This window comes from Delphinus delphis, chromosome 11, assembly GCF_949987515.2.
Source record: "Delphinus delphis chromosome 11, mDelDel1.2, whole genome shotgun sequence".
Taxonomy (NCBI): Eukaryota; Metazoa; Chordata; class Mammalia; order Artiodactyla; family Delphinidae; genus Delphinus; species Delphinus delphis.
In genome coordinates, this window is record NC_082693.1 from 39704565 (window position 1) to 39725661 (window position 21097).

Here is a 21097-nt window from a genome sequence, read left to right on the forward strand (position 1 = left end):
CTGGCGGCAAGCAGGACTGGGGCCAGGACTTCCAAGGTCCTGCTCACGTTCCCACAGCCATGCTGCTCCTCAAGCCGTCATCATACCTTGGTCCAGAACAGCAGGCCAGGGTCAGGTACGTCGCGAAGAAGACGGCGCTGTGAGAGACAGACGGATGCGAGAGCTGGCCGCCCCTGAAGGCCCTCCGCCCAGGCCCCTGCTCGTCCCACTCTCTGCCACCCCTGCCCACAGGGCACCAAGCAGGCTGCCACGGGCCAGGGGCAGGGGTTGGTTAAGCGCACGATCATCTCAGAACCTTGCAATGGGCAGGGTGATGGTGTAATTCCAAAAGAAAGGAAGGGGAGTAAGATGAGCCTGCTTCTAGAAATACTGAATCTTGGGTGCCATGTGGTAGCTGACCACCCAGTGCAAAGTGGTTCCCCCCAGACAATACCTTATTACTTATATATATTTTGAAAAGCTCATATACAGTGTTCTCCATATGCCAGGCAGAGGGCTACATGCTTTATGAGGATTAGCTAATATAACCCTCCTATCTTCTCTAGGAAGCACGTTCTTCACTTTATAACTGAGGCACAGTGAGGCCAGGTGCGCTGTCCAAGGTCATACAGCTACCACATGGCAGAGGCAGGGTTAGAACACAGGCTTCCTCCTCCAGAGTCCTAGCTTATAACCACTACCCCATACTGCCTCCTTTAGGCCTTTCCCTGGCTCTGTCACTACCTACAATGATCTTGTCTGTCCTGCCAGCACCTGGCACAGCAAGAAGTACCTGTGGCATGAATTTCTGGATCAGGTGGCCGTATCCATTGGGAGACTGGCAGGAAGCTCAGGTGGAACCCAGAGACAGGGGTCGAGGATTAAGGATTTTCTGGAGAGCAGTGGAGGTGGAGGCCAGTCCAGGAGGTGGGACATGAGGGCTGAAGACCCAAGGCTGGGGCATGCTCATGTCTACCTAGATTGGTGCCTACACCAATGCATGGTCTCCAGCTCTCAGTGTGCCCTCAACACACGGCACCTGTCATCCTTCCCCATCTCCCTCCTCGGTTCTCTCACGCATCCCCTACAGCAACAACGCCAACCATCCTCCTTCATCTGCAAACCTCCCAGGCTGCCTCACTCTCCTGCCTGGTCTGGCCTGATGTGTCCCAGAAAGATTCGAGATGAGGTGGGGGGCTCCACTGGCTCCCTGCCTGCCGCCTGCAAACATCGCATCATGCATCTATGTGTCCTTCCTCCTGTCCCTCCTCCCATCCCAGGTGAATCCCCCCAAGCCTCTGGGTCCCACACCCTCAACTGCCCTGCCATCGACTGCTACATCTTCTCCCTCACAAACCTCCTCAGCTGTTCTCCATCTTTAACCAACATCTTTCCCGGCTCCAGCTACTGCCACTTTACCCACCCTCACAGTCAAGCTTCTTCAGAAAGTTGTCTCCACTCACGGCACCTTCTCCAACTCACAATCACTCCTCAACTTAACAAACCAGCCCCTGTCCCACTTAATGAGAGCTGGCTTTGCCACATCACTATGACTTTGTTGAGTCCAACTGACACTTGTCCATCCTTATCTGACCTGGACATGCTGACACCTGATCTCTCTCGTTGTTTCCCTGGTCCCACAATGACACAGCCTTGGGTCCCCTCCTACCTCCCTGGTCACTCCTTCTCCATCTCCTTCAGCACAGGGTCTCCCTTCATGATCCTCCTGGGTGGGCTCACTCATTCCTAGGACTCCCTTTATCAGGCAGATGCTTATGACTCACACACCATATTTCTGATCTAGAATTTCCTTCTCAACCTCAGACCTGAATACCCAACTGCCTGCTGGGCAAACACGGCTGTTATGCAGCAGGTTAGAGCCGAACCTGCCCTCTTCCTTGCTCCTTCTCCTGCATCCCCTGTTGCAGAGGATGTCATGCAGCCTCCGAGTCACCCAACCAGCGACCTCGGTCAGCCTTGACTCTCACCCTGCCATGCCCAGCTAATCACTTGGACCTGCTGATCCTCTACCCAGGCAGTTCTCAAATCTGTCCCCTTCTCTCCATCCCCACGACCACCCTTTTAGGTCGGGTCATCTCTGTCTATCGGGTCCTTCTGCCTCCAGTCCTGCCTTCCACTCTCAAAGCTATAGGCAGATCCCATCATGTGACTCTCCTGTTTAAATTCCAAAGACCTGGTGATGCCCTGCCTGATCCGCCCCCCCCCCCCCCCCGCCTACCTCTGCAGCCCATCCCACACCGCACTCCGCCCCTCCATCTACCCTCATGGCCCTCTGCACCCTCACAGCGTGCCCACCACTCTCTGCCTCTACTGGAAAGGACCGACTGGCGAGGATGCCTGGGGCTGAGGTTGGAGGGGCTTCCTCTGTGCACCACGGGCATAACTCAACCAAAGCCTGCACCCCACACCCCACGGGTCTGCTCATCTGATCCCCACCCAGATGTAGCACCTGGAACAACCTATTGTCCAACCCGGGGCCTGGCACGGCTTAGGCAATCTTTATGTATTTCTGGGTGAAATGTGAAAGCACAGGGAAGGTAGGGGTTGAGACGAGCCTATTGCATTTGGTAAACAGGAGCCCTCCATCCTCACCCTCTCCTATTCTTCAGTGGTTCTCAAATGAGGCATCACTGCTGTCACAGTGATGGAGGGGTTCTCAGTGCCAGGGCCAGGGCTGCAGGCCATCCTGTTCCGTGAGGAACAGTGGAGTCGTCCTGCCCCAGTTGTTAAGAAATACCCCAGCATCTGCTCTCTTTCGGTCTCCCTTGAGTCACCAGTCACTTCGACAACAATAATAATAATAATACCCTTATCTATGTGTATCCTGGTTGTGGGGCCTGTCTCCCTGGCCAGACTGGAAGCTTCCTGAGGGCAGGGCCCAGCCTCCTTTTCTCTCTGGTCCAGAGCTCCTCAACCCTCAAGACGAGTGGTCGGGAGGAAGGGCAGAGGGACGGATGACCTGGAGCGTATGGGGCAGTTTGGGAGCCTGACCCTCATTTCACATCCCAGCTCTGCCACCACCATCGTGTGACCTTGAACAGCTACTTAATTGCAGAGCTCCAGCCTCCTGCTTTGTAAAACGGGAATGCTGGCACCAACTCACTGGGCTGTAGCGAGGACTGAATGAGAGCATGCAGTCCAGCCTTGAGCACAGAGCCTGGCACTGGGTAGGGACCTGAAGATGGGAGTTGTTATTATTATAACTAGAACCTGGCTAACTGACAGCTTCCTGGAGAGGCTCGGACCCACCTCCCCCAAGTCTGGTCTCACACTTTTCCTCCTCTGTCCGGTCCCCCCACCTCCACCCCACAGCCCTCACTCCTCCCCTGCACGGTAGGGAGGCCCGCAGTTCCCGCTGCCAAGGCTCAGAGGGAGCAATCAGACAATAAGGCGAGAGCCCACTGAGGGAGATGATTGCGGCCTGGAGAAAGAGTGGGCGGGGGGAGGGGGTGGTGCTGGAAGGCTGCCATCCCAGGGAGCGAAGAATAAATCACAGAAGAAGTGAAAGACAGACTTGCTTGTCAGAGCCTGGGCCTCAGGGCCTGAGCTAGAGCCGTGGTCTGTTTACAGAATGTCAAGACCAAGGCACGAGGCTCAGGTGGAGGCCAGGGTCCAAACCCAGTGTCCTCCCCCAACTTATGATGCTCCAGGACCAGTCCCAGGCTGTGGGGAGGCAGCAGAGCATGGAGGGGAAGTGCACGAGCTTCTCAATCAGAAAGACAGGGTTCAATCCTGGCTCTGCTGCTTAGGAAGAAACATCTTCTCTCTGAGCCTCAATTTTCTCATGTATAAAATGGGAATAATAGGGCTTCCCTGGTGGCGCAGTGGTTGAGAATCTGCCTGCTAATGCAAGGGACACGGGTTCGAGTCCTGGTCTGGGAGGAACCCACATGCCGCGGAGCAACTAGGCCCGTGAGCCACAACTACTGAGCCTGCGCGACTGGAGCCTGTGCTCTGCAACAAGAGAGGCCGCGATAGTGAGAGGCCCGCACACCGGGATGAAGAGTGGCCCCCGCTTGCCACAACTAGAGAAAGCCCTCGCACAGAAACGAAGACCCAACACAGCAAAAATAAAATAAATTAATTAATAAACTCCTACCCCCAACGTCTTCTTTAAAAAAAAAAAAATGGGGATAATAACTGTATCTGCCTCGTAGGGCTGTTGTTAAGGATCAAATGAAGAATATTTGCAAATCACATGGGACAGTGCTACATACATAGAAAAAGACCTGTTTTATTCTTACTGCTATTAAGGGCTTGGTATTTGGAGGACGTGAGACCCACTAGGTGTCAGACCTGCTAGGTCTCAGACCCAGAGGCAGACTCAGGACTGGATAGCGATGTGGGGAGGGGGCAGGATGGGGCAGAGCAACAGGCTGGCTTTCTAGAGAACAGGGCAGCATCTTGGTGGTGAATTCCCAAGCACCTTTAAGGCTTGGCGACGCTCCATGGAAAGCACACGGTCCATGCCCACTTCCGACTTCTCTCCACACCCACCCACCCCTGAGTCTGGGACAGCATCTGTTTTCTGCCTGGAGATGCTGAGGAGGAAGGACCTCTCACCATTCAGAGGTCAAATTCTCACACCATTCTCAGTGGGGTGGACCCTGCCCTCAATTCTAGAGCCTGCTTATTCTTGGATTGTCCCCCTGCCACCATCTGCTTAGGGCACAGAGTCCCAAAGACCCTCCCGCAGCAGGCCTGACGAGGGGCCTGGGGACCGCATTCCCGAGGTGGCAGGGCGCAGAGGCTGCCAGGCGGTGCTGATGTGCCGGGAGCCATGCCAACCCGCCACGGGGGCTGGCTGGGGTGGCAGTTCCTGGGGCCTCATCAGTTTTAGCCTACAGTGCCCCCCATCCCCCCAAATGCCCACCTCCCTGCCTGATCTGCAGACAGGCCCTCTGTCCTGTGCCCTAAGAAAGGCTCTGGGTGTGAATGTCTCCTCCCCTGGGATCCCCAACTTGGCTGAGCTCCTCCTCCACTCCTCCGGGGAGCCCCAGAGGCCAGGATGTCTCCTTCCTGTCGGGCTTTGGCTGGCTTTTGTTAACTTGAGGCCCACTCTGGGACTGTTCTGGGCTCGGGTGGTCCAGGAGGCTCTGGGCTGAGCCTACGTTCCCACCAGACCCCCATCCAGGAACAGGCCTGGGACAGCTGTAGTGTGCAAGCTCCTTGGGTGGACATTCAGAGCCTCCACCCCGGAAGGCCTCGCTTCTCTCTGGGATGTCCCGATTCCCCTCATGGAGGCTTGCAGTGCTCCGCCAGCCTGGTCCCTAATTTACCCAATGTACCACGTGTGCTCCCACTCCCAAGCTTCTACTTAAGTCACCCCAGTCCCCAGGCCCTTGGCTCATTCTTTGAGGCGCACCCGCTGACATGGACTGAGGGCTCCCCCTCCTCTGAATGCTGCTCTTTCACAGGTTGCCTTGTATGCCCACCACCTTCCCCTGCAGAGGCCTCCTCTCCACCAGCTCCAGTTCTGGCCTGGGCTCACAGTAGGTGCTGAAGGAGACTTTGCTGACAGTAGTTCTGCTTTGAACAGGGTGGTCTGGCCTGGAAGTATCCAGAATGACTCCTTAATTGCCCACATAGGAGGGTCAGAATAACCTCTAAAGTTCCCTGCCATGCTCCTTAAAGAGTAGAGTATATAAGCAGAAGCCAACTGCTCGAGGGGAAGGGAGTCTGCCAAGTAGAGGGGTTAAGAGTACAAGCCTCAACCTGAAGCTTGGGTTTGAATCCCAGCTCTACCACGGCCTACCTGTGTGACCTTGGGCAAATTACTCAACCTCTCTGAGACTTAGTTTTCTGAGGAGTGAATGCAACACTGCATATCAAGCACATAGAACAATGCCCAGCCCTTATTAGGCACTTTATAAGTGGTATCTCTTATGATTAATAATTCACAAGCATTAATAACAACTACGTTAATATTGAGTAGCAACATCATCATTAGTGTGGGCCAAGGTGTCCCAGCCCCCCTTCTCCTCCAGGCCAAGGTCTGGGTCTCCCTAGCCATGACCCCACTTCCACCCTTCCCTCCTTGGGCAGGCACCAGAACCAAGGCCCATCTCCTCCCCTCCCCCTCAGCTCTACACACCCCAGAAGGCCCCTTCTGGCCCTGCTCTTATGAGGCGGTTCCTATGGGATGGGGAGAGGTCATGGGCTGGGATTCTGTCAGTGGAGATTTCCCACCTTGGCTGTGGAGGGTGTTCTGGGAAGGGGCCTGGGTATACTTACTAGGATGCCCAGTACCAGCCTGGGTTGGCCTGGACATAGTCCTTAACGGGGTCACTGCAGAGAAGGGAGGGAGAGAGAATCAGAATTTACCCTCTGTCTCCATTTCTAGTTCAACCTCTGCACCTGCCCCCCCCACCACCCCCACCCCCCGCCCCACCCGCCAGTTCACAGGACTCGAGAGGAAGAAAGGAGAGACCACACCCCTGGTGGGGGAGGGAGCTCCAGCCACAGTCTCCCAGTCTCAGGCTGAGACTTGGGTGCGCCCAGGTGTAGGGCTGCTGCATCTGAGAGGAACAACTGCTTCACAGACACCTGCAGGCCCAGAAAGCACGGGGCCACCCCCAGCTGGACGGAGGACCCCTCCCTGTGCACGGTCTAAGGTTCTTCCCAGCATGAGGTGGGCCGCTGCCCTGCACCAGCATCTTCAGGCAGACGGTTCTAAGAACAGTCTGACTCTGGACCCTCCTCCCCAGGCCGAGACCTGGCGCCACCACCCGTGGAACGTGCTGCTCCACACAGCCAACTCACCAGAAGGTAAAGAGAGCCACGACACCCAAGGTCACCAGCAGCTGGATCAGCAGAATGGTATAGACCTGGGGGTGGGAGGGGGTTCCGCTCAGCTTGGGGGGCCCTGTTGGGGGCCAGAGAGGCTCAGGGCCCCAGCAAGGCTTAGGGAGACCCCAACTTCCCGGCGACTCCATCTACCCTCCAGACCCGCATCCTGGGCCTTCCACCCTCCTTCTTAGGGGGCATCGGAATGAATCCAGGACAAGGCGAAAGGACAGCAAAGACGCTCCAGAGCCCACACCCATGGCATCTGGAGAGAAGAGACCACGTGTTCAGCCGCAGCAGGGGGCAGTGGGCACCCCAACTTCCCAGTAGGTGCCGTCAGTTGGCATCACAAGGATGGGGAGAGGGATGGCCTCTGGGCAGGAGACTGGGCCAGCGGCTTCTCGAGAGGCTCCCCCCACCCAGCTTCCCAGTCTGGGAGAGTTGGGGGAGACAGTTACCTTTCTGATGAAGACTCTGCGAACGTTCTGGTCGTCCCAACTGAAGGTGGTGAAGAGCTCATGGTCTCCAGTGGGGAAACCACTCTCATAGCTAGAGCTGCTGCCTGGATGGGCAGGGGGAGGGCCGTGAGCGCTCCCACACACATAAACACCACCCGCAACGGCTCAGAGCTACCTTTTGTCAGACTGGCTTTCTGGACCAGGCAACGCCCTTCTCTCCGGCCCCATTCTCAAACCTCCTCCTGCCCCACCCCATCCCATCCCACAGAGATCCCAGATCTCTCCCAGGTTGCCCCTCACCTTTCCTGTTCTGAGTGTGAGAAGGAACTGTCATCTCCCCTTCCCACCCCAAGCGGGAGCTCCCTGGGGCCCAAGCTCTGCCATACAAATGTGGCCCTTCCCGCTTGTGCCCCCCCATCCCCCTTCCTGGACAGTCTGGCTCCCTTGTGGCTGAGAATCAGAGAAGGACAGCCACTCCCCCGGGGCTACCTCACACATCCCAGAGTCAAAGGTCCTACCCCGGCTTGCTCTGAGGTCCCGGGGGTGGGAACTGGGGACTCGTAGGTGGGGTGGACCTGCTGGTGCTCCAGCTGGGAACCAGAGCTGGGGGAGGCTGGAGGGGAAACAGAGCCAGGACAAGGGCAAGAAGTGGCATGTGGGTGTGGGTAAAGCTTGGGGGCCTGGTCCCAGAACTCAGGCTTTTGGAAGAGCATGGGCTCTGTAAGCAAACACGTGGATCCCTCCCCAGGACTGACTAGCTGTGCAGCCTTAAGCAAGTCACCAGCCTTCTTTGTCTTTTCCGGGATATGGGTTAGTGATACCCACCTCACGGGGATGAAACGGAGAAAAGTGAAAGCTCTGTGCCTGACGCTGACAACACCACCCTCTCTCTTCCATCCCTCGTCTGGGTCATTCCTAAGGCCTCAGATGTGTCCGCTCTGCTCTCCACCATCCCTGAAAGTTCTCCATGACCTTCCCCTCCACAGCAAGAGCCTGTCTTGGCCTTTCAAATCTGCCCTCGGCACTGTCCCGCTTTAAATTCTTTGATGGCTCCTCACTGCCTTTTACTCAAGTTCAAGTTCCTTAACAAAGCCTCCTCAGCCTCCCACGAGTCCTCCAGCCCCACTGCACACTACTCCCTTCTACTTTTCTCCAGCCTGACTATATTTTTTTCAGCAATGTGCTCTCTTGCCTCTGGGCCCCTGCACATTCTTTCTTTCAGCCTTGGACACTCATTTTCCTACCTCTTCACCAAGTTAATACATGCCATCCTTCAGGACTCCCCTCATGGATACCCCTTCCTCCAGGAAGTCTTCCCTGACTGTCAGGCGGGTTAGTTGAACTGCCAAGGCCTCCATCACTGCCTTTCACCATGTGGTAATCATCCATTTACTTGTCTACACTGTCAGCTCTGTGAGGGAAGGGCTTGCAAATCAATGCATCCCCAGAAATTAGCTCAGTGCCAGACACGGTGCCTGGTGCACGCTTAGTAAATGTTTGTCACGTGCTGACTGAAATGAGCTGCCTTCCTCTGCCCTGACAGTTCGTTGGAAAACATTCCTTAAGGCAGCCAGTCCTGGCAACCAGGATATGGGAAATGAGGAAGGGGGAGGGAGGTGGACCCACTGCCAACCTGGGGCTTGGAGACCCTCAACCTCTTATCCTTCACTCCTTCATGTTCTGTCCACGTCCCCCACCAAAGCCCAAATGGCCAGGCCACAGAGGGGGAGAAAAGGAGAGAAAAAGCAGTCCTGTGGGTGTCAGTGGCAGGAGGAAGGGCTCCCACGAACACCAGACCTTCAAAGGCCCTCCAGTAGATGACGGTGGGGTGGGTCTGCTTGGGTCTGGGCTGAAGGGCTCTGTGGTGGGAGGTGTGGACCATGGTGGCCGCTCCTCCTGAGTAGAGACCGTCTGAGGCATTGTCCCCAGGATCCCTTCTAGAATTCTGCTGGGGGTGGGGGTGGGGTGACAAGGTGGGGGAGGGGGCCGAGGGGGCCGAGGAAGACTTCCTTGCAGCTTGCGGGAGCTGTACATTCCCAGCCCTGAGGCAAAGCTCCCACAGGCTGCCAAACCGAACAGAGGGCCCCCTACCAGCCCGATTCTTAGTGTGCAAGGAGCTGGCGTCAGCCCGGGTGGGTCGGCCTAGGAATCGTGCCTGGCCCTGAGGGATGCTAAGGCTGGCATCCACACACCTTCCCCACATCCTGCTCTCCTGCCCCCAGTTAAGGCCTGGGGAAGGGTAGAGAGACAAGGAGAGTGATGAGTGAAGTGGATCCTCAGGCCCCCGCCCTAAACAACCCTGGGGCCTCCACGGGGACTGGTTTCAGATCAGCCAGCGTGTCAGCAAACTGCACCCACACTCACAGGGAGGCAGCCCCAGCTGAGGCCACAGTTAGCTGTAGCCTCGTACTGCTCCTTCCTGTGTCCACTCTGACCTCCCTCACTCCCTCTCTGCAACCCTTTCTTCTAGGACAGCCCCTGGTTTTTCTCCCCCATCTGTCCCCTCTTTTTGCCCTAGCTTGGTGACTTGAAAAAGCCCCTCTTCCCCATCCAAGGGAATTATGACTGCAGAAACTGTATCAGTCCTTCTTCATGGAGGTCTCCTTGACCTACCCTCAGAACAGTCCTCCAAATCCCAAACCTTTGACATCAGAGCCTCATACAACAACCATACAGTGCGTCTATTTCTGGGCAACTTCTTCCTATGCAGGTTTTCCATCTGGGCCCACCACTCCCCCTGATGCTCCAGCCTCCAGGAACTGAGAGACTTACTAGGGTCCACATAGGCCCAGCTGGGGTGGAGAGGCACAGCCGAGGGGGCTGGCGGGAAGACTCCTGCCTTCAGCCCCTCCCCAGAGGTGGCCTCCTCATAGGAGGGCGGGGCCGAAGGCACTGCTGGAGCCTCCTTCTTCTCACCATTCGCCTGCTGCTGCCCCTCTGTCCCGGGGGCCTTGTTAGCCACAGAGAGCTGTGGAGTAGAGGCAGAGAGAGACAGTCACCAGGGAGAGGGCACCTTCTAAGTCCTCTTCCCCAGCCCCTCAATTTCTGGAACTTCCATGGGTACTTTCTCACCTGCACTAGGAACGGCAGTGGTGCAGACAAGAACCTCCCTATTTTATGTGGGGTATATATACGGTGGAATATTATTCAGCCTTAAAAAAGGAGGAATTCCTGTCATTTGCAACAACATGGGTGAACCTGGAGGACATCATGCTAAGTGAAATAAGCCAGACACAGAAAGACAAAAACTGCAGGATCTCACTTATATGTGGAATCTAAAATTGTCGAAATCGTAGAAGTACAGAGTAGAATGGTGGTTGCCAGGGTCTGGGGGGTGGGGGGAATGGGGAGATACTGGTCAAAAGGGCACAAAGTTTCAGTTATGCACGACGAAAAAGTTCTGGAGATCTAATTGCAGCCTGGTGACTATAGTTAACAATACTGTATTGTGTACTCGAAATTCGCTGAGAGGGTAGATCATAAGTGTTCTTGCCACACACACACACACAGAAGGTAACTATGTGAAGTGATGGATGTGTTAACCAGGCTGATTGTGGTAATCATTCCGCAAGTTATATGTATATCAGAATATCACACACCTTAGATATATACAATTTCTATTTGTCAATTATACCCCAATAAATCTGGAAAAAAAAGAATCTCCCTATTTTACAGATGGGAGAACTGAGCTCCAGGGGGGTCAGGGCTGGCCAGGGGCACACACTGGAGCTGGGATAAGAACTGAGGAAGGAGAAAATTCTTAGGAGAGCCCACCATTGGTGGTCACCGTCCCCCGGGGCAGGGACTGGCGCTATATGGTTCCACCATTTCCCTGGGGTCCAGGGAAGGGCCTGGCACAGAGTAGTAGGCCCTTAAAAGTATTACTGAATGAAAGGTCCTCTCATTGAATCTCCCTGCTACCTTGCTCGTTGTATTTTGATCCCTGTTTTTAAAATGAAGGAACTGAGGATCAGAGAGGAAGAATGACTCAGAGTCACACATGGCCCACTGGGCTGCAGAGCCCAGGTACCGTCCACTGGGGCTGGCCTCCTTCTGCTGGGCTGGAGATGATCAAGGAGGGTGGGGATGGGAGAGCAGGGAAACAGAAAGGGTAGAGGAGAGGGAAAAAAAGAGGAAGAGGAGGACTTCCCTGGCAGTCCAGTGGTGAAGACTCCATGCTTCTACAGCAGGGGGCACGGGTTCAATCCCTGGTCAGGGAACTAAGATCCTGCATGCTGTGGGCAGTGCAGACAAAGAAAAAAAAAAAAAGAGGAAGAGGAATGGGGGGGCTGCAGGGGAGCGGAGGGGCAAGAGGCCCCTGGCTAAGAGTCCATTTTGGCCTCATGCTGTTGGAACCTCAGCCTCTCCCTCAAACCAGAACAGAATCTGACTGTCACTGATGGAAGGGGAAAGCACCTCCTCATTCAGCCCCTTCCTTCATCTTACAGATGAGGAAACTGAGGCCCAGTGGGAAATATCCCATGGCAGGTTGAAAATTCAAGTCTATTTACACTCAGATATGGCCCCGGTTCCACAATGTGCAAGTTTAGCTTTGGTGAGAAAATAGGGGCTGGGAGGGCCCGAATGATGCCGCCAGGGAAGGGAAGATTGGGGATGCGGGGATGGTATGAAAACTGAAACGTCACCAAAAGGACTGAACCTCAAAAAACAAACGGGATTTAGGTCTGGTTCCAAAAAGAATGAGTTAAACCTGCAGGGCCACTGAGGAAGGCTGCAAAGTTCCTTCTCTGCGAGCAGCATCTAGCTGAGGCAGCCCAGAGATGAACAAGCACCGGAACGTTTCTTCTTCCATCCAGCCCTGAGGATGACTGAACTGGAGGGGTCTTTTCCATCATCAGAAAGCCTGGGAGCAAGCTGGGGGTGAGGGGCCGAGGAGGCAGGGGCAATACATTCACCTCAGGACAGGAAGCAGCGTCAGCAAAGTGACTGGCGGAGGTGGAGGTGGGAAATGGAGGAAGAGAATCCGCAGAGCGGGGAGCTCTTCATTTTCACCATGGTGAACCCCACCCCTGCGTCCTTAGGGAAGGGCCTCAAAACCCAGGCCTGTGGGAGTAGGGCCCGGGCTCATCCCTCCCACTCCCCAGCCCCCTTCATCACCCAGATCAGAAGGGTCATGCCCAGGAGAATCCATTTCAGCCCACCGGAACCAAGGTTCTCTGAGCCCAGACCCAGGGCTTGTGCCTGGGAAAAGGATTATCACCTCTGACCTCAGTCCGGTCCAGATTCGTCCTCCTCACCAACAACCACCCTGCTGACCCTAGGCCCTGGACCCCCAATGTCCAGCATTACCAAGTGAAGTCTGTCCAAATGGCACGAGGTGGTATCACCCAATGACATCATTTTGAGGCCTGATGAGCTTAAAAAACAGTGAAAGGAGGGTCTGAGAGCCCAGGAAAGATGCCATTGGCTCTGAGGCTCATCTCTGAGAAAAGAAGGGGAGTGGAAGGGAGGCCCTTCTTCTGTTTTCTCTGCCCAAACCTTAGCACCCCCAAGCAGAGGGCCAGAGGACCCTCCTTCTTTGCCCCAGGCCCTGGTGGTTGTGTAATTCCACAGGCTATTGGTGTTACATAACCCTACTAGGCCAGCCAAGTCTCTGCCCCAGCCCCTCCCCTACACTTCAGGCCTAAAACAGGAATAAAAAGAGAAGATGTTTTATCCGATCCCATTCAGTCCTATGTCTGGCCAAAGCGAAAACAAAAATTAGAACATCCTGAAGCAGGGTTGCCATAGGAACCCCCCAACCACAGGGGCTGTATCCAGATATGGAATAATGACAGGGAGTTTGGTGGTGGTGGGGGGGTTCTGTGGAGGGTGTAAAAGATGAATATATGGTTGGGGTTGGGATTGGACAGAGTGGGGGTGCCCCATAGGGACTGCGCCTCAGGGCTCACCCTGGGGATGCGTGTGCACACACACACACACACACACACACACACACCAGACGCCTAAGCTGACTCCTTAAGGGGACATGGGCGTCTGTGAAGGCTCCTGTGATGCCAAAGCAATTGATGGAATGTAGATGGGAGGAGAGATGAACCTGGTGGGCAGGAAGAGGCCACAACCCATTCCTTGAAACAGGCCTTGTGGGCCTCTGACTTCGGCAAGGACCACGCAGGACCTTCGCATAAGAGCCGAGGGAGGATGCTTACAGTGGTCCTGAGAGTTTGCTTAGGATGACAGGGAGATGGGGGAACCAGAGGATGAAGGATGATGCAGGTGGGGGAGATGCCGATACCTTTCCCTGTGTCATGGTGCCGTCTCTCCGGGAAGGGGTCCCTGAGGCACGGGCGGCCGCTTGGGTCACCGCAGCCTGCCTGCGTCTCTTCCTTCCTCCGCGTGGGTTCTAGCAACATCCACTGCAGCCGGGCCAGGAGGACCGGAGCGTACCATCCAGACGCGGGGAGGGGGGCGGGAGATGGGGGGAGGAGGGGGCCAGGGCGGGCCTGTAGGCTGCGGCGGAGGCCTCTGCGGATTTGCAAGCGGAAGTGGAGGAGGCGGCGCACAGCCCTTTCCTCCCGCCCCCTCCTTCCTGGTATCCTCACCGCTCAGGAACCAGGCAGCGCTGCGCTGCGGAACTGCCCAAGTGGACGGGTCCAAGCGGGCGGGAGGAGGGGCCGGGAGTCCGTGACACCCGACCAGCTGATGCTGCCTGCCTGTAACTGGAGCTGGGTGTCAGGGCCTTATCTCTCCACCATCTTTGCCGCTGACAGGCTCCGTTGTACCTCTGCCTGTTTCCTCTCCCTCTTTGGATGCGGCCCTGCTTTCTCCATCACCACCTCCCCTCTCATCATCTCTATTTCGTCCTTCACGCTGGAGTGGGAAAAGTCTCCGATGTCTTGTCTACCCTACCGGCTTCCAAAAGGCCCCCTGGGCCCTGAGGTCCTGTGGGCCTTTGGGCAAGCCATGTGGGCACCTCTCCTTGCCTCCCTTTTCTCACCTGTGAAATGGGAGCAAGAGGCCCCTCCCTACCTTGTCACAGAGACATGGGGCTGGGAGGATGCAGCTTGTATTTTTTTCAACCCTGCTGGCACATTTTACCAGATCTTTCTGGAGGGGCCTCTAGGTCTGTCTCAAAACCTCTCCAACCCCCTACACTGCTCCCTTTTTGCCTCCATTCTCAGCCTCCACCACCCCTGTATCTGTCATCCTCCCCATTCCAGAGCCTGTCCCACCCCCTTTCCCAGTCTTATCCTTGGGACTCGGCCATCACCCGGCCTTGTTTTCTGCAGTTGCTGCAGTGTTGCCGTGGGATTTGCAATTTCAAGAACTGGGCTCGAGTCCCAACTTAGTCACCCACTGGCCGTGTGACTTTGACAAAGCCTTAACCTCTCTGAGCTGCAGCACCTCCTATGGAAAGGAGGCTAACAGCGGAGCTCTGTCCATCCTAGATTTACTGTGAGACACAGGGGTTATGATGGTGGAAGCACACTGAAGACCACAAAGGGTTGTGAGTATTTGAGTTATTATTATTTGAGGAATCTCCTGGAGCTGCCCCAGGGTGAGGACACAGAGATCTACCTAAAAGAAGGATCTGATCCTTGTAGGATGGGATGAGAAACCAAGATCTGGTGCAGGTGGGGGTGGCCCCCTACCTTCTGCTTCCCTGTCATCTCCCAGGTGGACCCACCTAATTGCCGGTGAGATAGCAGGGTTCTGGACCAGCAGGTAAATTGCTGAAGTCTTTTTATCACCTCTACTCACCTGGTATCTCCCACTCCATAACCACCAACTTCCAACACACTTGCTTAAACTTGGGCCTCCCTGTGCAGGTGCTCTGTCAGTCCCCACACACTCAAGCCCTTCCCCACCCCATCACTTTCCTCCCCAAGCCCTTCTCTTTGACCCCTTCCTCCCACAAGCTGCTCCCTGGCCCTGGCACTGCTGCTGAGGCTCTGCCCAGCATGCCAGGTTCTGGCCTTCCCCTCCCTCTCTGCGTCTGTGTTCTGGAGCATTCTCCTTTTCCTGCTTGGCAGCTCAAGTGCCGTCTCCTCCAGGAAGCCTCCTGGTCCCTAGTGTGGGTTAGATGTGCTCTTCTGTACTTTCATAGTGCCCTGACATAGCACCTGTCACGTGGCACTGTGGCATTTGTCTGTTTCCCCGTTAGACTCTAAGAGATCCTGTCTGTAGCAGTTTTTGTGTTGGCAGGACTGAGGACAGTGCCAGGCGTGTGGAATGAATGAATCCTATTACTGTTACCCAGACGTGCAGTGTTACACAGAGCCTGAATTTATGTAGGCCTTGGCGTTTTCCTGTGTTTGTGACTCTCGCTTACTCCTCTCCCCAGTCCCTCTGCTCCAGCCACGCGGGCTTCTTGGCTGTTCCTAGAATGGGCCAAGCATAGCTCAAGTCCTTTGCACTTGCCGGTCCTCTGCCTGAGATATCTACACGTCGCTGCATGGCTCACTCCCCCACTTACCTCACTGCTCTGCTCAGACTTCACCTTCTTGGGGGCGGGGGGCGGGCCTTCCTGATCCTATACAAGTAGCAGTGCCACCAATGTAACCCCACCCAGCTCACTGGACAGTCCCTTTTTCCTGACTCAGCTTTATTTTTTTCCATGGCAATTGTCACCTCTGACATATAATTTTTTTTTAACATCTTTACTGGAGTATAATTGCTTTACAGTGGTGTGTTAGTTTCTGCTTTATAACAGACTGAATCACCTATACATATACATATATCCCCATATCCCCTCCCTCTTGCGTCTCCCTCCCACCCTCCCTATCCCACCCGTCTAGGCGGTCACAAAGCACCGAGCTGATCTCCCTGTGCTATGCAGCTGCTTCCCACTAGCTAGCTATTTTACATTTGGTAGTGTATATATCTGACATATAATTTTTGTTTAGTTTTTTGGTCTCTCTCTCTCTCTCTCTCTCGCCCCACCGACTATATGAGAGGATGCATTTTTGCACTACGCCCTTGAGTTAAAATGATGCCTGGCATGGATGTAGTGGGTGCTTGGTAAATGTTTGGCTGAGCAAAGGGCAACATTATATACAATCCTTATATTCCTCAGACATTTTGACATTGTCAGTGCTATGATGTTTCTCAGATGTTGGACTCTATGACCTTGACATCACTTATATGTCCCGTTATGTGGTCTTGAGACAGCACCCAGATGTTGGAATGTCTGTCTATCACTTTGCTGGCCTCTGGAGGCAGTGAGGTCTGGTGATCAAGAGCACGGACTTAAGAGTCAGGTAGCCTCAGTTCTGATTCCAGCTTCTCTACTTGAAGGCTGTATGACTCCGGACAAGTTAGTTCCCCTCTCAGAGCCTCAGTTTCCTCATTTATAAAACGGGGGATAGTGATAAGACTGACTTCACAAGGCTGCAGAGAGGTTTAAATGGTAATATATGTGAAGGGCTTCACACAGTGACCAGCACATAATAAGCTCTCAGCGTAAGTGAGCTATTAGCCTTAGGGGTTCCACAAATGTTGTTTAATGAAATAATTAATTTCCACCGTCACAAAGCAGCTTGGCTCCACTGTTATTCATTCGTCACGTGTGTCGTGCCTATCTCTGTGCGACACACTGTGGTAGATGCTCTGGTGGTTCAAAGAGGAATCAGACCTGCAGACTCTCCTCAGGGAAGAACGATCCATCACACATTCAGAACTCACCCCCATGCAGTGCCAGGGTCGGAACCGGTGCCGTCAGGGAGGTTAGAAGACAGGGTGCCTGAGGGGAGCCAGGAACAGTGAGGGACTCCCCAGGGGAGTTGGGAGCTTGTTGGGGTCACATCCTTGAATCCTTAGCCCAGGAATGGGCTTTATTCTGTTAGCATGAAGTAGGGAAAGGGGCTGGGGGAGAAGGGGCCGGTTCCAAGGTTTTTTGAGCAGGGCATGCTCCAGAAAGACCACACTGCTGGAGTCAGCTTTGTCATTAAAGCATTTTCTTTTTTTTTTTTTTTTCTTTTTTTTTTGCGGTACGCGGGCGTCTCACTGTTGTGGCCTCTCCCATTGCGGAGCACAGGCTCCGGACGCGCAGGCTCAGCGGCCATGGCTCACGGGCCCAGCCGCTCCACGGCATGTGGGAACTTCCCGGACCGGGGCACGAACCCGTGTCCCCTGCATCGGCAGGCGGACTCTCAACCCCTGCGCCACCAGGGAAGCCCTAAAGCATTTTCTTAATCGAGAAGGGCAGAAGGATGCATCTGTGAGCAACACGTGGGAGGGACTGAATGAGGAAGAGACTGGAGGTGCAGCGACAAGCAAGGAGACTTCGGGAGAGGTCCCGTGAGGGGTGCTCAGAGCCCAGACTTGAGAGCAGGCTGCCTGGGCTCAAGTCCAGCCGCTGGGTAAAATGCTTCACTTCTCTGTGCCTCAGTTTCCTCTTCTGTGAAATGAAAGTTATGCGTTAGTATTGGTAAAGCACTCAGAACGGGACTCAGCATATAACAAGTGCTCCATATGTGTTTGGTGATTTTAAAGTGAGACAAACAATCCAGGGGCAGAAAAGATGGAGAGAGGCAATCGGCTTGGGGCAGGATTGACAGGACTAGAGAAGAGGCTGGACATAGATAAGGGGTGAAGGGACACCAGAAGAGATGGGGGCTTGGGGGCTGAGTCTCTAGGCGAATGGTGCCGTTATGAGAAGGGAGGAAGGTGCTGATGTGCTCAGATGGGGTCAGGTTGAGTTTGTGGTGCCCGTGTGACATCCAGGTGGAGAAGTCCCGTAGGCAGTCGGCCAGAGGTCCAGGCAGGGCCTTACACAGCTCAGGGGGCAGCATGCACTGGATTCTAGGGGAACACCACTGCCCCTTCTGCCCAGGAGCCCAGCCCTGGGGCCTCACGGAGTCAAGCAATGTGGGTGCCGGGGACTGAGAGGCCACGGGCCATTATTAGAATGTGGGCAGTGGCTGAATCACAGAGTATGTGAGGACATCCCTGGAGAGCGAGGCCAAGGAGGGAAGGGGGGTCGAGCCGGCCTGGAGCAGCACCTGGGGGATGGGGGAGATGGAAGGAAGTTCTTTCCTGCCTCCAGAATCCCCATCACCGTCTTCAACCACCAAGCTGAGGTGGGAGTGGAGAGATTCGGAGACCATGCCTGAGTGTCTTCAGGGCTGCTCCTCGGGCAGGGGAGCATGTGGGCTCCAGCTCACACTGTGGCGGCCCATCCCGATCTTTGTTCTGCTGTGATTGCCAGCTAGCTCCTTTTGGGGCAGGTGCCAGGGGAGGAAGCCGATGGTGTGGACCGAGGCATTGCTTCTCATTTTACAGCCGTAGAAGCAAAAGGCTAAAGAGGGTGAGTGACTAACCCAAAGTTACATGACATGTTGGGGGCCAAGCCAAGGTAAGAGGAATGAACGTACCCCAGCAGGGGACCATCAGCCCAAGAGTGATTCAGTGGCACCACTTAGACTGCGTGAAGGGGAGGAGTTGGGCGTTCCCAGGCTTCCTAGGTGGGCAGAATCAGGGCTAGCCAGTCATCTCTCCCCAGATCCTCCCCCGTGTCCCCCTTACACTCAAGCCTGCACACCCAGCTTGCAGCAGCACCTGCGCCCGAGGGTGAAGAGAGAACCGCAGAGGCAGGGTCTAGAGCCCGGTGGCTCGCAGTAGGCAGATTTCAGGCTGGGCTGCAAGAGGTGGTGGTCCGGGCCAGCTCTGGCGTATCAGTGCACCCCCTGTGTATACCTGGGCCTCAGCCATGGTTGCCTCCCACAGATTTCGAAGCCTGTCACTGCCCTGCAGGTCCCTGGCCCCCTACCCCTCTCATTGCTATCCTTACAGGCCCTTTCTACGTCCCCTCCCCCCTTCCCATCCCCTCCCCAGCCCTACAGCAAAGAGCCCGACATCCTGTCCTGGCCAGTCGTAAGCTGGTTGCACAACCCCTCTGTGCTGGGGTGTCCATTCCTGCCTTCCCCTCCCCTCACCCCAGGACACACTGCCTCCCCAGATACGGTCTCCGAAGCTCAGGGACATGAAATCTTTGGCAAGCACCAACACCCTGAATCACCCTTCTTCCCAGCTGCAAGGGCGGCTTATGGAGTGAAACCGCATTCTTGCTGCTCTCGGCAGTGTTGAGTGCCTTGAGAAGTCATTCCTTCCCCTGAGTCTTGGTGTGGGCGCCCGCCCTCCCTGATTCCTGGGATGGTCACAGGTTGTACAATCACTTGTTGTGTTCCGTGTGCTGCACGTGTGCATTTCTGCTTCTCCACCAGATGGAAAGCTCCTTAAAGGTAGGACTGTGTTATCTCGATCCTTTCAGCACCCAACCCGTCTCTTCCACCTGCTAGAGTTCAGTGGTGAAGAATACAGGTTTTGGATCCAGGTCCATCTGGGCACAAATTCTGACCTTGCCACTTATCACATGAGTGACCTTAGGCAAGTCATTAAACCTCTCGGAGCTTAGTAATGGACATCCATTAATTAATTCACTCATCCAACCAATATTTACTGAGGGCCTACTACATCTCAAGCACTCATGTATATATAGCAACGAACACAAAAGATGCAATTCTCAGCCCTGCGGGGTTTACTTCTTAGTGGGGAATATTAGTGCTTATCTCATAGGGCGATTGTGAGGACTCGATGAGCCGCCATATGGAAAAGCCTTAATTAGCACAGTGCCTGACACAGTAGGCATGACACACGGGAGCTGTTGTTGTGAACATGCATTCAGGACGATTTACCGAGAACTTACTGTGAGCCAGCTCCATGCTGGGTGTCAGGGAGACATAGGTGCAGAACAGCCATCCATGCCCTCGAGGAGCTCATAGTCTAACACACCTACTACGTAACAATGGGCAACGTCTCCATCATTGTTCAGAAGCCTGTAACCAACACCAGCTTATATTGCATACCACAAAGAAAGTTCTAGAATGTCAGGTATAGCGGAGACTGCTGTTTGTCCCCCAATATCCTTCAGACAAAGCCATGCATGACTGATTGTTATCAACACTATGGTTTGGGGAGGTTCAGAAAGAGGTGTGGTTATATTTGGTTGGGAGATCAGAAGGGATTGGAAGAGGTGGCTTTTCAACTGCATCTGGAACAAAAAAGTAAAATTTAATAGACAGAGACCGTGGTGGCAGAAATAGGAAGGGAGGCCCTTCAGCAGAGGAGAATAGCACACAAAGGCATGGAGAAAGGAAAATGTGAGGCACCAATTTTGTGCTAATCCCAAGATGGCCTAGCCTAGGGTGAGGTTGGAGGCTGATCTAGGGAAGGCAGCTGTATTCATTCACAGGCACAGAGACAACTGCCCTAGAGGTGGGGTTTGACGGACCCCCGTCCCAGCCTGCCCTTGGCCAAGAGGACACCAGGCTTAAGATTCCACCATTAGAAATTCATTTCTTTTGGTAAGCATTCAGCCTCCAGGAGGTTGCTAGCAGGAGGCAAATCATCCCCCACAGGAATAACATGGAAAGATGGTTCTGGGCCATGAGAGCAATGGTGGGGAAAAGAGACCTAGGAACAGTGGAGAACAGGGTGATGTGACTGCGGGAATAATAATAATAATAGCTAACTCTTATTGAGCACGTAAATGCTAGGCACTGAGCTAAGTGTGCTACATGGATTGTTTCATTTAGTCCTTGACAACAGAAGTAGCTCCTCTTATCTCCATTTTACAGATGAGGAAACTGAGACTTGGAGAGGTGAAGTGACTTGCCCAAGGTCTCCCACAGCTAGCAGTCAGCAGCCAGACCCCAGAGACCAGCTCTCAGCCACATGGGGTCCTGCCTCAGATACTGGTTTTCTAACCAGTTAGATGGGGTTAGTGGCAGCTCCTCCACTGAGCCAAAAGTAAAGCTCCCTGAGTGGTGTGCCATGCTGTAGGTCTTCACATGTGCCCTGTCCCTTCCCTTTCTCCTGAGTGGAAAGCTCTG

The 21097-nt window shown here is 54.6% G+C and overlaps 1 protein-coding gene across 1 annotated transcript in view; it reads right to left on the reverse strand.

Annotated features, from left to right (window-relative positions):
- The window catches only part of FAIM2 (Fas apoptotic inhibitory molecule 2), a 33142-nt gene extending 19476 nt beyond the window's left edge, over window positions 1–13666 (reverse strand). Inside the window, exons 1-6 of the mRNA XM_060024742.1 lie at window positions 13501–13666; window positions 10017–10212; window positions 7245–7348; window positions 6763–6827; window positions 6235–6288; window positions 87–137 (exon numbers count right to left, since the gene is read on the reverse strand). Coding sequence (XP_059880725.1) covers window positions 87–137; window positions 6235–6288; window positions 6763–6827; window positions 7245–7348; window positions 10017–10212; window positions 13501–13515 — 485 coding nt within the window. The 5' untranslated portion in view covers window positions 13516–13666. The remainder of the gene's footprint in view (window positions 1–86; window positions 138–6234; window positions 6289–6762; window positions 6828–7244; window positions 7349–10016; window positions 10213–13500) is intronic.
- Window positions 13667–21097: the final 7431 nt, after the last annotated feature.